The 15,450-nt window shown below is 43.9% G+C and overlaps 1 protein-coding gene and 1 non-coding gene across 6 annotated transcripts; both read right to left on the bottom strand.

The window, feature by feature from the left end:
• Positions 1–2,423: 2,423 nt before the first annotated feature.
• LOC147342605 (PRAME family member 8-like) lies at positions 2,424–6,867 on the bottom strand. 5 transcript variants are annotated; one of them, XM_086383202.1, is made up of 4 exons: positions 6,746–6,867; positions 5,673–5,991; positions 4,738–5,310; positions 2,424–3,776 (listed from the first exon to the last, which is right to left on the bottom strand). In XM_086383202.1, exons 2-4 carry the CDS (start codon positions 5,957–5,959, stop codon positions 3,224–3,226), a joined length of 1,413 nt encoding a protein of 470 aa, XP_086239328.1. In that variant the 5' UTR covers positions 5,960–5,991; positions 6,746–6,867; the 3' UTR covers positions 2,424–3,223. The 5 variants fall into 5 exon arrangements, with proteins under 5 accessions (XP_086239328.1, XP_086239329.1, XP_086239327.1 ...); XM_086383203.1 differs by lacking the exon at positions 5,673–5,991 and having other exon boundaries at positions 6,746–6,838; XM_086383201.1 differs by lacking the exon at positions 6,746–6,867 and having other exon boundaries at positions 5,673–6,739.
• Positions 6,868–13,894: 7,027 nt separating this feature from the next.
• LOC147342604 (U6 spliceosomal RNA) lies at positions 13,895–14,001 on the bottom strand. The gene has a single exon (XR_015158185.1). It is a non-coding gene; the product is annotated as a U6 spliceosomal RNA (small nuclear RNA).
• Positions 14,002–15,450: the final 1,449 nt, after the last annotated feature.

Raw genomic sequence — 15,450 nt, 5'->3', positions numbered from 1 at the left:
CATCATAAATGATCCCAACAATGGAAAGTAAAAGTTTCCTTTTCATATTTCTATTTTGAGAAACAGGTAAATTTAAATACATTACTCTGGGTGATATTAAGATAGCAAAATTGGGCTTCCCTTTGATTTAGTTGTAAAAAATCTGATTGCCAATGCAGGAGACATGGGTTTGATCCCTGATCTGGGACGATCCCGCATGACATGAGGCATATAAACCCGCTTGTCACAACTGTTGAGTCTGTGCTCTAAATCCTGGGAGCTGAAACTACTGAAAGTCAAGCACTCTAGAGTTTGCTCTGCAACAAGAGAAGCCACCTCCGTGAGAAGCCATCTCCATGAGAAGCCTGCACACCATGACTAGAGAGCAAGCCCCTTGCCCCAGCTAGAGAAAAGCAGGAACAACAGTGAAGACCCAAGGCCACAAAAAGAAATGCAGTAAATTTCAAGGAAAAGAGAGAGGCTCAGAGGAGACACTGTTACCTTAGAGGCTGTTCTTTCCCAGAGAGTTGAGATCAGCACAGCACACTGAGGGTGGGCACTGCGGGCTCTTTGGGAACTTGGAATCAGAGAAGAAATGAACCTGCTTCAGTCCCCAATAATCCTGCCATCAGTAACCCTGCCGTCCAGAGGTTTTCTTTAAGTTGTGTTTTTTTGTTGTTGTTGTTGTTCTCACTGAGGACACTTTCCAGATGGCTGTTTCTCCCTCCATTTTTCAGGCGTCTTAGAGGTCAAATAAATCATAATTTCACTGGCCACTTTTCTACTGCATTTAGATGATTATTGTTTCCTCAGACCTAGCTAAATCCACACAGATTCTGATCAAGTTGACATCGTTAGGCCCAGAAATAAAATTCTGCTATTTCTCTTCATAAATACCAACATCTTTTCTGCACTTAATACCGAAGCTCTTATGGTGTTAGCATACTACCTCGTTCAGGGATGACTCCCACTTTGAGACACATCATACAAGGATTTCTTTGAAGTTGAATGTCACATGCAAAGGGAGACCTTTTCTCCATCTATAAGAATTTTCCATGCCTCTCACGCACCCCAGTTTTTTGATGCCTGAACAATTCTTATACACCTCTGACCACCAAGGTGAAGACTCCCTGAAGGGTGTTCTCTGGCTGAGTCACTTTGGGGAAGATTGCTTTCACCATATTTCTCTCATGACCTTTACTTAAAAAGCATTAAAATGGATTCTACTCATGACATTTTAAACATAAACATGATGAAAAAAATATATATGTGTGTGTAACTGAGTCACTTTGCCCTACAGTTAAGATGAGACACAATAATTTAACTAAAATTATTTTCAATTGTGTGTTTAAATTGTGTTTATTTTTAATTGTGTGTTTAAGTAAAAACACAATGATTTAACTATACTTCAGTAAAAACTTTTTTTAAAAAAAACCTGGGACTTCTGAGGTGGTCCAGAGTTTAAGAATCTATCTTACAGTGCAGGGGATGCCAGTTCAATCCCTGGCCCAGGAATATGTCTCATGCCACAGGGCAACTAAGCCCATGAGCAGCAACCATGGGCCCATGTGTAGCAACAAGTTAAGCCTGTGGACTGGAGCCTGTGCTCCAAAACGAGAGACGCCACCACAAGGAGAAGCCCGAGCCCTGCGATGAAGACCAGCTGTGTGCACCACAGCTAGAGAAAGCTATGCAGCAAGGAAGACCTAGCACAGCCAGAACAAAATCAATCAATCAATCAGAAAATTAGTCTCTGAAGAAAGCTCATGGGCTGATATGGAGCTCTGCCACAGTGGCCAGATTCCAAGTTGGTCATTCTCGGGTATGCGGGAATCTGGGGGATATGCAGAAGGACCTTTCCTGCCTGAGCTGTCATCATTGTGCCAAAGAAAATCAGAGACAGACACGGGGTTAAGTGTTGAAGACAAATTTTATTCAGCATGATGACAATAGACTGCCAAATGGGCTTCTTTTGACATTCCTCCAGAATTTGGCTTCTCTAGCTCCCCTGTGGACTTGATGAATTACTGCCACCAGACCACAATTGATTTTCACTAATCATTATTTAATTTGTTCTAACTTGTTTTCAAATGGTTTATGTCTTGTATCTCTCTTCGCTGTATTATGAATTTATAAATGTAATGAGCTATATACCTTATAGCCCATCTACTTTATAAAATAGTGTCTCCTGCACTACCCAAGGGGAACCCAGGCTTCTAACATAGTTAAATATCTTGAGGCTATCAATCACATTTAAAACCACATAGAGAATATTTGTAATAGTACATATCTAGAAGAGGGAACAGGGAAAAATATTTTCTGCATCATTATAGACTAGTAAGACAGGAGATCCAGAGAATCATAAGAAATATTTTATAATGAATCTGCAGCTGATTGAGGGAGACAGTAGGGAGCCGAGAATAAAAATGGCCAACTATAAGTTATATGGTGTAAAGACATTTTATTATACATCTTGATATGCTGATGTCAAAACATGCTCTACTAGTCTTCCTCGATAGGGAAGAACAATAGTAGGCATGGGAATAAAATAAAACTCTTATTGACATGACCTAGGCTTCAAAAGACATGCTTCTGAAATATACTTCTGGTATAAACATAACAAAACCATATTTCATGCCTGTATGATTTTAGTATTTTTCTCATAGGAATATGCATGTAAGTACCCACTCTTGACAGGATGTGCTATTGAGGACCACTGAGTGTATTTCCTTTGCTATTTGTATTAACTGCCAGAACTAAGTAAGGAAACCATGAAGAAAAAAGATAACTAGGGAATGATGGAGTTTCAGATCATACACAACAGAGGGCTTCCACTCCACCAGGAACTGGAGATCCATGAGATGTAAATACAGAAAGCAGAATAATATCATGGATGGCATTTATCATTTACACTGAAGTTCTCTTTATTTCTGATCATTTCTATAAGTGTGCATACAGAAATAAATGGAACATGTGTGTCTCAGACTGAATCTTCCAGGAACTCAGTTTCATATTTGACTCTATAAACACATATCTAAAAAAGTCACATCAATTCCTCAAGTCAACACTCCCTTTTCGAATCCTGCACCCCTGCTGGATCAGGTTTTTCAATCACACTGAGCTTATATCAGAAACCAGGGCTGTGTTTTCCCTTCATAATGGATATATGACCTAGATTTCAGTTTTCAAGTGTCCAGAAGAAAGCTTCTGATAGAAGCAACCGACTACACAGTGTATTACAGAATTATGTGTTGGGACTCAGATGACCACACATGTCATCACCACAGTAAGGACAGGGGCTGGGGCTAACCCAAATCTTCCTGGGACGTTCTAAGTATGTAAGGATCACCCTCAGCTTAGCCTTTATCTGAGCAAATCTTTCCCGGTGAAGGACACCCAGAGAGCTGTAACTCTCCCGAGGGGCTGGATAAAGCTCTAGATTTAAATCAGGGAGCCTGTCAGTATGACGCAGGACACTCTCCAGGACAACCATGGAGATGAGGTTTCCACACATGGTGAGGACTCTAAGCTGGGAGCAGCAGCTCAGGGCAGGCAGAAAGCCCATGAGGTGGACGTCCGTGATCCCACACAGGTTTAAGTCCAGTTCTTCCAGAGTGCCTGCAACTTTCTCCAGTAGAACTTGAAGGAGCTTGGGATTAAAGTCGGTGAGGGTGACGCCACTAAAATTCAGGCCCTTCAGCTGACAGATTTTTGGACACCAGGACAGATGGGTCAGGTCTGATTCTGTAAGCAGGCAGTTGGTGATTGAGATGTTGTCCAAGGGGGTCTTCAAGCACCTGGGGTGGAGGGGGGGAAGAAGCAATTAGATGAGGGAAAGCAAAGTAGCAGTTGAGTTCCAGAGGAGAACTCAATGATTGGCCCAAAGCTGATACAGTTCAAATTCCAGAATGTCCAGTCTCATTCTAGGCTGAGTCCTGCCATTTTCTTAGTGTGACTGGATCACATTCACATGATCTTGAAAGCCGTCTTTCCTCATCTGTCAAGCAGAGTACAGTACACTCTATTTCCTTAGCAGGATGAATAGACATAATGGAATGCACTAGAACATGATCAGAGGAGAGCATGACACAAAGTGTCCACCAGGGTGGACATCACTGAGTGTTAGTTCTGGGAGATGAGGTAAAAAATGCTTTTCATTTAGATTGCCACTCTGTGGGTGAGCTGATGGTCATATACCTCTGGCCAGGTGAGGCTCTTGGCATACATGCAGAAAGGGGCTGCCGGTCTTTAGGGACCCCCAGCCATATGACATCTACAAACTTTCTATCACTTTTTACATTCTTTTGGCTCTGCTTTGCTACCATCATGTCCAGAACCATGCATTTCCCATATATTAATTACCTTATATGCAGCAAAAGGCCACCTGTTACTGACTTGGACTTTAAAACAGGCTCCTTGTGGTCACAGGTTAGTGACCACAGAGTTTCTTTTCACAATGCTCAGGCTGATGTGATTTTCCCTCTTCAATGCCCCCTTTGCTTACCTATACATAAATCTTCAGAACACAGAAATCTCTCCCCCAAGAAGAAATCACATACACACTTGCACTAGCTCTAGGCCCCCTAACTTGTGGTTCCCAACATGGTGTCCCTTTTCAGAGCTGCTTTAACCGATTCCCCCCACCTGGATTGCTGTGCTTCTGTAATACTGCGTTTCATGGTGGAGCAGCAGATGAGACACTTCCCTTGATATTCTACCATTGTGTCCACTGTTAATCAGCTACTGGCAGAGCCTCACCTGAGCATTTGGTCCAGACGGCCTTCAAGGAAGAATGGAGCTTCCATGCGGAGGTCCCGGAGGTTCCGCAGCTGGAGGATCTGAGAGGTCAATTGCAGAAGATCCTGATGGTCCTGCTCCTCCACAGCAGACCCACGAATGCGGGAGAGAATGAGACACTGAACATTGCTCATCTGACCTAGGAGAGGAGCAAACTGGGCCAGAGTGGACAGCTTCTGGGTGAAACTCAGTTTCACCATCTGTACACAGTCCAGCTTCACCATTCTGAAAACTGTCTTCATATTTTCCTTGGACATTGAAATAATCTTCATCTTCTTACAGCACAGGTGTATGGAGGCTTTTCTCTGCTCCACCCACCTGAAGAGGTAGGTAAGGAATTTCTCCAGGGGCTTTTTTGTAAGACAAAGTTCTATGTACACTTCTAAGGGAGTCAAGGGGTGCCTTTTCCTGGACATGTCCTCAGCCACTGGAACCAGCAGTGAGCTGGAGGGCATGTGGCCCTTGCCTCCAGACCACATGTTCCAGAAGTCCTGGCCGGTATTCCTTAAGTCCAGCACCCGCAGCTTGCCCCTCCTGTGGGGAAACAGCAGATGGGTGGGGTGAGATTATTCAAAATCCACACTGAATGAACCCACAGCCTGGATGGAATGTTCAGGCAACATTCCATCTCCCCATGTGTGCTCTGACTTCACAGTCCTGCTCTCACCTGCTGTTCTTTCCTTTCTTGCTCCCTCTCCCCCAGCTCTTTTTCCTCTTCCATCCTTCCTATTATATATTTGTAAGGGATTTCCCAAAGTGATCTCAGCAATTCTTCTGAAAAAGCCTCTAAGCTTTTTCAGAAGCCTCTGGTCACCACTTGGTCATCCACTCTGCCTGGCACCATGTGTCTCTTCCAGGAATCCAAGACCCTGCCAGGCTCCCTGGATCTGACTCACCTGGGGTGAACCTTCTGGGCAAGCAGGACATCAAGGCCTTCCAGAACTGCTTGTAAGGTTCCTTGGTGAGGCTTTTGCATCAGGCTTCCCAGAGGTAGGCGGACAAAGGGCCAGGCTGGCACCATAGCCTTCAGGGTCTCCCTGTGTCGGCCAAAGATGGCAGCCATGAAGAGTGGTGGGTACAGCTCTGTGGGCAGAAACTCCAAAGTAGAGATGGCTAAGGGCTCATCTCTCAGCAGGCCAATTGCTGCCAAGATCACAAGTCTGGGAGGGTTGTGAACACTCATCCTGACTCTTTTCTGAATTGAATCCTGGGAAACTGCAAAGAGACAAGACATCCTTCTCAGAACAATCATAACCATCAGGGTAGTCTCTCTCCCCACACTTCAGAGAAATCAAATCAGGCCCACAGTCATTGCTCTGGCAATGATGAATCAGAATGGAAGACTTCGGTGTGTCTGGATTCCAGTCTGGGTTTGTGTCCCTAAGGCCAGAGCTCTCCCCATCCTGCCACTAGAGCAAGAATCTAACAAGTTGCAGGAAGGAAGAAAGCCAAATGGAGGCTCATCTGTTTCCATCCACTGCTTTCCTTAATGCATGTCCCTCTTGCACATCTGCACCAGAAGACTGAAAAAGCTGACTCTCTTTGTTTATATGGTGAAAAAAAAAAGAACTATTGCTTAAAGCCCAAACTATGGGGACAGGAGTTCATGTAGAACACAGCTTCCATCCTCAGTTCCCAAAGTCAACTTAGCTGGGAAAGATTAAGGAGATACTTGTAAAGGGAATGCCATTTGTGTATAGAGTAAAAACCTTAAATGTCAAGAAACAGCATGTCAAACAGATGTCTTTAAAAAGAAAAACTGCTGGTTAGGACTTTTAAATGCTATAAACCAAAGCACAAATCAAAATGTTTAGAATGGAAGCAAAAGTATACCTTGAGGCAGAAAGATAGATTTAAATTTAACCTAAAGAAGAGAAAAAAGTAAACTCTCCATGCCATGTCAAACTGCATTATACCATTCATTGCATGCTGGCCATTGGCAGAACATCCCTCACTGAGGTTAACTCACCAGGTCTAATGTGGTCGGGGTTGGGGTGCTGCTCAGACCTCAGATTTGGTGGAGAACACAAGGAGTGACTCCAGAGCGAGAAGTTTCTGCGTCTATTCTTTGGTGCTGGGACATTTTATGGAACTTTTTAACCACATCTTTTCTACTTTCAACTGCTAACTTCCAATCAGTAGGCATTACCTGATTGGATTCCAGAGCATCCCTCAGGTTCATCCTGATTGGGTTACTGCCAGTCTCCAGATGAATTGATTGAGTTAGATCATCATTCATGAAAGAAAAAGAATTGGGGGAGGGGGAATCTAGGACTTATTCAGTGATTCACTACATAAAATTGATTGAGTTTTGTTAATATGGCCACTGAAATAAAAAGATGCTTACTCCTTAGAAGAAAAGTTATGACCAACCTAGACAGCATATTAAAAAGCAGAGACATTAGTTTGCATGAAATGCTCCCTTGGTATTTCTAATTTTCTTGAAGAGATCTCTAGTCTCTCATGCCCTATTATTTTCCTCTATTTCTTTGCGTTTTTCACTTAAAATGGATTTCTTATCTCTCCTTGCTGTTTTTTCTGGAACTCGGCATTCAGATGGATATATTTTTCCTTTTCTCCTTTGCCTTTCACTTCTCTCTCTCTCTCTTTTTTTTTTTTTTCCAGCTACTTTTAAGGCCTCCTCAGACAACCATTTTGCCTTTTAGCATTTCTTTTCTTGGGGATGGTTTTGATCACCACCTCCTGTACAATGTTACAAACCTCTGTCCACAGTTCTTCAAGCACTTTATCTATCAGATCTATTCCCTTGAATCTATTTGTCACTTCCACTGTATAATCATGAGTCTTCCCTGATAGCTCAGTTAGTAAAGAGTCTGTATGCAATGCAGGAGACCCAGTTCCATTCCTGGGTCAGGAAGATCCACTAGAGAAGGGATGGGCTATCCACTCCAGTGTTCTTGGGCTTCCCTTGTGGCTCAGCTGGTAAAGAAATTACTTGAAATGTGGAAGATCTGGGCTTGATCTCTGTGTTGGGAAGATACCCTGGAGAAGTGAAAGGCTCCTCACTCCATTATTCTGGCCTGGACAATTCCATTGACTGTATTGTCCATGGGTCTCAAAGAATCGGACGCAACTGAGTGACTTTCACGTTTTTGATTTAGGTTAGACCTGAATGGCCTAGTGGTTTTCCCTACATCCTTCAATTTGAGTCTGAATTCGGCAAGAAGTTCATGATCTGGCCACAGTAAACTCCCACACTTGTTTTTGCTAGCTATATAGAGTTTCTCCATTTTTGACTACAAGGAATATAATCAACCTGTTTTGGTATTGACCATCTGGTGATATCCATGTGTAGAGTCTTCTCTTGGGTTAATGGAAAGGGTGTTTGCTATGACAGGTGTGTTCTTTTCACAACACTCTGTTAGCCTCTGCCTGCTTCATTTTGTACTGCAAGGTCAAACTTGTCTGTTACTCTTGACTTCCTACATTTTCATTCTACCCCCCTATGATGAAAAGGTCATCTTTTTTTGTTGTTTTTAGCTCTAGAAGGTCACATAGGTCTTCATAGAACCGTTCAACTTCAGTTTTCAGCGTTAGCGGTTGGGGCATCAATTCAGTTCCGTCACTCAGTCATGTCTGACTCTTTGTGACCCCAGGGACTGCAGCCAAGTTTCCCTGTCCATGACCAACCCCTGGAGCTTTCTCAAACTTATGTCAATCATTGGACATGTCCATGGTTGGGGCATAGGCTTGGATTACTTTAATGTTGAATGGTTTGCCTTGGAAAAGAGCCGAGATCATTCTGTCATTTTTGAGACTATACCCAAGTACTGCATTTCAGACTCTTTCGTTGACTATGAAGGCTACTACATTTCTTCAAAGAGATTCTTTCCCATAGTAGTAGATATAATGGTCATCTGAATTAAATTCGCCCATTCCTGTCATAGCTGAAGGGATGAGAAGGACTCCTTCAATTGTCAGATCACATAAGTGTTGGAAAAGGCTGTGATGTTAGTGGAAATGTGGAAATTTCAAAATTCAAGGTGCTGATGTTCCTCTGGGATCACAGTTACTATGAGATCAAAAAGAAGAATGTTTTAAAGTTGAAATGAATTTTCTGAAAATAACTCGAGGCCTGTTATGGAAGCTAAAAATCTGGTCAGACTCCAAACTGGTCATCCTTGAGTATGTGGAAATCTGGGGGATACTTGTAGAACGCTTCCTGCCTGAGCAGTATTCAGCTGAGGGAGTTGTTTCCAAGGAAAATAAGAAATAGACACAGGTGTAAGTGGCTACATCAAATTTTATTTAGGACAATGATAATACAGATAAGGATACCCTAGCATCTCAGGTCATCCAGCTTCAACAGATACAGGTGATAGGGACTCACAATTCAGAAGCAGTGTGTTTCTTGGCTGGTAATTTCCTATGAGGAGGAATCAGGTCTGCAAAGGATCTTGGCTGAACCAAACAAGTAGATTTTTTGCTGAGGGCAGCCCAGATGAACTGGATACTAATAGTGGGCAGTGAGGAAGTTTGATCAGATTCTTGGGGAGACCAGATATCAAGATCAGATCAGATCAGATCAGTCGCTCAGTCGTGTCCGACTCTTTGCGACCCCATGTATTGCAGCACGCCAGGTCCTTGTCCATCACCAACTCCCGGAGTTCACTCAGACTCACGTCCATTGAGTCAGTGATGCCACCCAGCCATCTCATCCTCTGTCGTCCCCTTCTCCTCTTGCCTCCCTCCCAGGATCAGAGTCTTCCAATGAGTCAACTCTTCGCATGAGGTGGCCAAAGTACTGGAGTTTCAGCTTTAGCATCAGTCTTTCCAAAGAAATCCCAGGGCTGATCTCCTTCAGAATGGACTGGTTGGATCTTCTTGCAGTCCAAGGGACTCTCAAGAGTCTTCTCCAACACCACAGTTCAAAAGCATCAATTCTTCGGCCCTCAGCCTTCTTCACAGTCCAACTCTCATATCCATACATGACCACAGGAAAAACCATAGAACTAACATCCAAAAAAGATGTCCTTTTCATTATAGTGGACTGGAATGCAAAAGTAGGAAGTCAAGAAACACCTGGAGTAACAGGCAAATTTGGCCTTGGAATACACAATGAAGCAGGGCAAAGACTAATAGAGTTTTGTCAAGAAAATGCACTGGTCATAACAAACACCCTCTTCCAACAACACAAGAAAAGACTCTATATATGGACATCACCAGATGGTCAACACCGAAATCAGATTGATTATATTCTTTGCAGCCAAAGATGGAGAAGCTCTATACAGTCAGCAAAAACAAGACCAGGAGCTGACTGTGGCTCAGACCGTGAACTCCTTATTGCCAAATTCAGACTTAAATTGAGGAAAGTAGGGAAAACCACTAGACCATTCAGGTATGACCTAAATCAAATCCTTTATGATTATACAGATATCAAGAGTGGGTTCTTTTGCTGAACTGACTTAGAATTATTATTCAAACTGGATTTTACAAGGAAGCCGTCTGATAATTTGAGGAGAAGGATCACGAGCCTGAATAAATTTTGGTGAAACAATGCTTTCCCTGCCTCACTTGTGTAACCCAGCGAGCAGGCGCATCTAGCGGGGACTCGGTAGACATTCTCCCTCGGTTCCACTTGCCGTATTCTCCTACACTTTCCTTTGGAGACAATTATTTCACTTGCCATGTCAGTAAACAAAGGTTATTGCAGCCCAAAGGCCGTCATCCACTGCAGCCCCAGACAGTGTGCCCTGAGGGCAGTTCAAGGAGGAGAAGAAGTCAGTGTCCTGAGGTGGCACCATGAACGTCACATGGATGACTTTAATAAGACCAGACTCCTGCCTCTTTCCATACAGAGAAAAAGAAAAAAGAAAAAATTCCCGGGTGGTCCAGTGATTAAGAATCCACCACTCAGTGCAAGGGATACAGGTTAGATCCCTGGACTGGGAAACTCCCACGGGCTGCAGAGCAACTAAGCCCAAGCCCCACAAGCACCGGACTGGGGCCTGGGAGCCGTGACTACTGAAGCACACACACCCTGGCGCCATGCTCTGCAATGAGAGAAGCCACCAAAATGAGAAACCAGTGCATTTCTACTAGAGAGTGGCCCTTCCTGGCCACAACAAGAGAAAGGCTGTGCTTTGCAAGTAAGACCCGGAACAGCCAAAATAAGTAAATTTTAAAAATTAGAGAAATCAATAAATAAAATTTAAAGTGCATGAAACTTAGTGAGATGTATCATTTTTATCATGTGCAATAATTCTTTGATATTTTCTGATTTTTTTTTTAACACCAAATGATCTTATATACTGTAAGGTAAGGTAAGTCACTTCAGTCATGTCCGACTCTGTGCGACCCATCGGGCTCTCCTTATAATTTTTTTTTCCTCCTTATAACTTTTGAACAGTTCCTTAGAGCTATCTGAGAAGCCACCTTTCTGCCTATACTCTGTAGTCACCAAATAAAACATACTTCTCACCTTTTAGGTTGTGTATTTGTCATTTGATATGCTCTTCTGAGACCTTTTCCCAACGCACATGTCCTGGCCCCACTCACCTGAGTTCCAGGAGTTACATGGAAACTGCCAATGAAAACATTAGCCACCCCCTGAAAGTAGAGAGAGATTTTATTTGGTAGCAGTGTTTAGGACCCAAGCCCAGGAGACAGAATCTCAGTTGCTCTGAGAAAACTGCTCCAAGAAGGCAGGAGGGGGAGTCATGTGATAATATTTGTAAAAAGGGAGAAGGCAGTCTGAACATCAAAGATGGTTGTGGTTCAGTCACTCAGTCTGACTTTGCAATTCCAGGGGCTGCTGTAAGAAAAATCATATTTCAAGTGAAGGAATTTAGCATACTGCATATGGGAAGATGCAAGCCTCTGGGCTCACTGAATTCATTCCTTTCATATGCACCTCAGCTCTCTGGGGCCAAATCCTGTTCCCTTGTTCAACTTAAGGAGTGGTAGATGCCCCAGATGGCTGCTTCTTTCACTCCCTGAGCTCCTCAGAGATCACCATGGGGAGCAGTGACATCTGTTGGATTGGAGGTCTGTGATCCCTCATTCACATTTGGACGCCAGAAATCTCTGGTGACTGTGTCATTTCTTGTTTATTGAAATGGCAAGAGATGTCTTCATTTCACAAAACTTTCTATACCTTCTATTCAATAATATTGTGAACAAAAAAAATGCTCTAAATATAATGTCTACATCCTAAAGGAAATCAGTCCTGAATATTCATTCGAAGGACTGATGCTGAGGCTGAAACTCTAATACTTGGGCCACCTGATGCGAAGAACTGACTCATTTGAAAAGACCCTGATGCTGGGAAAGACTGAAGGCAGTAGAAGGGGACGACAGAGGATGAGATGGTTGGATGGCATCACCGACTCAACAGACATGAGTTTGAGGAATCTCCGGGAGTTAGTGATAGACAGGGAGGCCTGGTGTGCTGCAGGCCATGGGGTCACAAAGGGTTGGACACGACTGAGCAACTGAACTGAACTGAACTATTAAAAATATCCTTGGAAATCTTTCGACTCAAAATTTTATTGATCTACATATTTTTTAAAGAAACAATTCTTGTTCATTTATGGTTAAAATCAGTTTATAAATCACATTTGTTTTCTGAGTCATCTAAGCAAGTACAATATTTTTAAATTACCCACATGACTTCTTAAAAATAGTATATTGCCTCAATTAACTTTAGAGTGTTTTCTATATAAAGCACTATGCAAATATTTATACTCAATGATATTACCGGAAGACACAGTTTTTTAAATGTTTATTTATTTAATTCTTTGGCTGCCCTGGGTCTTAGTCATGCACACAGAATCTTTGATCTTCCTTGTGACCCTGTGTGTGGGTATTGTGTGTGTGTGTGCCTGTATATGTTCAGTTTGCTCCAACTCTTTGTGACCCCATGGACTGTAGCCCACCAGGCTCCTCTGTCCATGGAATTTTCTAGGCAGGAGTACTGGAGTAGGGTGTCATTTCCTTCTCCAGGGGTTCTTCCCAACCCAGGGATAGAACCCATGTCTTCTCTATCTCCTGCATTGGCAGGCAGATTCTTTGCCACTGGGCCACCTGGGGAATCAGAGGGATCATTCAGCTGTGGCATGCAAATACTTAGTTTCAGGATATGAAATCTAGTTTCTTGACCAGAGATTGAACCAGGGCCCACTGGATCACCAGGGAAGTTCCAGGACAGCAAGGTTTATTGAAAATTCTAAAGTATACAGTCCTGGTTACAAAACGGATTTTTATTGTGAGGTGCTGTGGCCAGGGAAGCAGGTAGGGATTGAAAGTGGTTGATGCACATTTTGGGAAAAAGAAACTAGAGACAGAATTAAAGTTTCAAAGATGGAACTGGGGGGACTCAAGACTTCTTGGATCAAGAGCCCTGTTCTTTGGGGCCAGGTCACTTTTTTTTAGTGTCTTGGCACACAGAAAGTGTCTGTTGTGCTATGATTCAATCAGTCCTGTGTCCCCGATCACATCTCCCATTGCTATATTTTGCTTTTATTCTTTTCCCATGGGGTTTTTCTCATGGCTTAGCCAGAGCAACAGGTGGCTGACTATTAACCCCTGCACTCTGGTCTGATCTACAAGCAGCTGGCCTAGAGACCTGAGGCTCAGAATGTCTATCACTGAAGATAAATCCAGTCTCTCCTACTCCCTCCCATCCCCAGTCCCCACCCTCACCCCCACCCCCGCACTGGCTACTGGAACAGTCTGGATGAATCCTGACTCATTGGTAAGCACATGTAATATGTGAGTCCAGTTTCAGCATCCAGGTTTTTCTTTCCTCTGTTGTAAACAACAGTGGTTGAGTTCAAGGGATGAAGACTCATGCTATTCATGAGGAGGGAGAAGACTAAAAAAAAAAAAAAAATTGTGAAGTGCTTACATAATAATGAGCTCTTGTTCAAAAACTCCAGAGCCCAGCTCTCAACAGGCAATATCTCATTTTGTGAAAGTCATTCAGTCATGTCTGACTCTTTGTGACCCCATGCACTATACAGTCCACGGAATTCTTCAGGGCAGAATACTGGAGAGGTTAGCCTTTCTGTTCTCCAGGGGATCTTCCCAACCCAGGGATTGAACCCATCTGAATTGCAGATGGATTATTTACCAGCTGAGGCTCCAGGGAAGCCTAAAAAATATGGAATGCTTCATGAATTTGTGTGTCATCCTTGTGCAGGGGCCATGACAAACTTCTCTGTATTGTTACAATTTCAGTATAGTGCTGCCAAATCGAGAGCAAATATCTCGTTGGATCCTACTAAAAATCCCATAAACTGTACGTGCATCATTATATTCACTGTGGGGGAACCAAAGATCTGCCTAAGGTCCTCTAAGCCCTATATTCCCTTCCATCAGATCAGAAACAATTGCAGCCTCTGAATCCTTAGCAAGGAAACTTTTTATTTGTCTCCATTAGTTTAGACACACTGTGAGGGTTAAATTCATGTGTCAACTTCACTGTGAGTTGAGATGACCAGATCACAGGTCAAAGATTAACACTAGGAGAATCTGCAAGGGAACTCCTGGGAGAGATTAGCATCGAAATCAGTAATTGAGTCAAGACATCAGCCCTCACCAGTGTGGGTGGGCATCACTTTATCATCTGGGGGCTTGGATGGAACAAAGGCAATTGTTCGCCTTCTCTCTCTTCTTGGCTATAAATACTGGAGCTTCTAGCTCCTGAACCTGGAAACTCCAGTACATACACAAGTGGCTCCCTGGTTCTCAGATCTTTAGTTTTGACTTAGAGCTACATCATCACTTCCATTGCTTTTCAACCTTAAGATTAGGTCTGAATTATACCATTAAGTCAGAGAAGGCAATGGCACCCCACTCCAGTACTTTTGCCTAGAAAATCCCATGGACGGAGGAGCCTGGTAGGCTGCAATCCATGGGGTCGCTAAGAGTCGGACACAACTGAGCGACTTCACTTTCACTTTTCACTTTCGTGCATTGGAGAAGGAAATGGCAACCCACTCCAGTGTTCTTGCCTGGAGAATCCCAGGGACGGGGAAGCCTAGTGGGCTGCCGTCTATGGGGTCGCACAGAGTCGGACACGACTGAATCGACTTAGCAGCAGTAGCAGGATACCATTAAGAACAGAGTGCGGGCGGCTGCAGTGGCGCACAGAGCGTGGCCGAGAGGAGCTACCTCACGTCCGAGGTCAGGGGCGGCGGCCTGGAGGAGCTACCCCAAGTCCGAGGTCAGGGGCGGCAGCCAAGAATGCCAAGCTGCGACATCGCAAAAGTGGAGAGGAGCTACAGCTGCACGAGGCCAGGGGCGGCGGCAGGGAGGAGCTACCCCCATGCCCAAGACCACGGGCGGCGGGTGGGAGGAACAACCCCACGTCCAAGGAGCGGTGGCCGGCCGCGCGGGCCCAGGAGGGCCTAGAGGAGCTATACCACGTCAAGGTCAGGAGGGGCGACGGTGAGGAGATACTCCTCGTTTTAGAAAAGGCAGAGGAACCAGAGACCAAATTGCCAACATCCGCTGGATCATGGAAAAAGCAAGAGAGTTCCAGAAAAACATCTATTTCTGCTTTATTGACTATGCCAAAGCTTTTGACTGTGTGGATCACAGTAAACTGTGGACAATTCTGAAAGAGATGGGGATACCTGACCACATAACCCACCTCTTGAGAAATCTGTATGCAGGTCAAGAAGCAACAGTTAAAACTGGACATGGAAC

This window comes from Bos grunniens, chromosome 29, assembly GCF_055505025.1.
Source record: "Bos grunniens cultivar Pamir isolate PY7600 chromosome 29, Bosgru_T2T1.0, whole genome shotgun sequence".
Lineage (NCBI taxonomy): Eukaryota > Metazoa > Chordata > Mammalia > Artiodactyla > Bovidae > Bos > Bos grunniens.
This window is presented reverse-complemented; position numbering and strand designations above follow the sequence as displayed.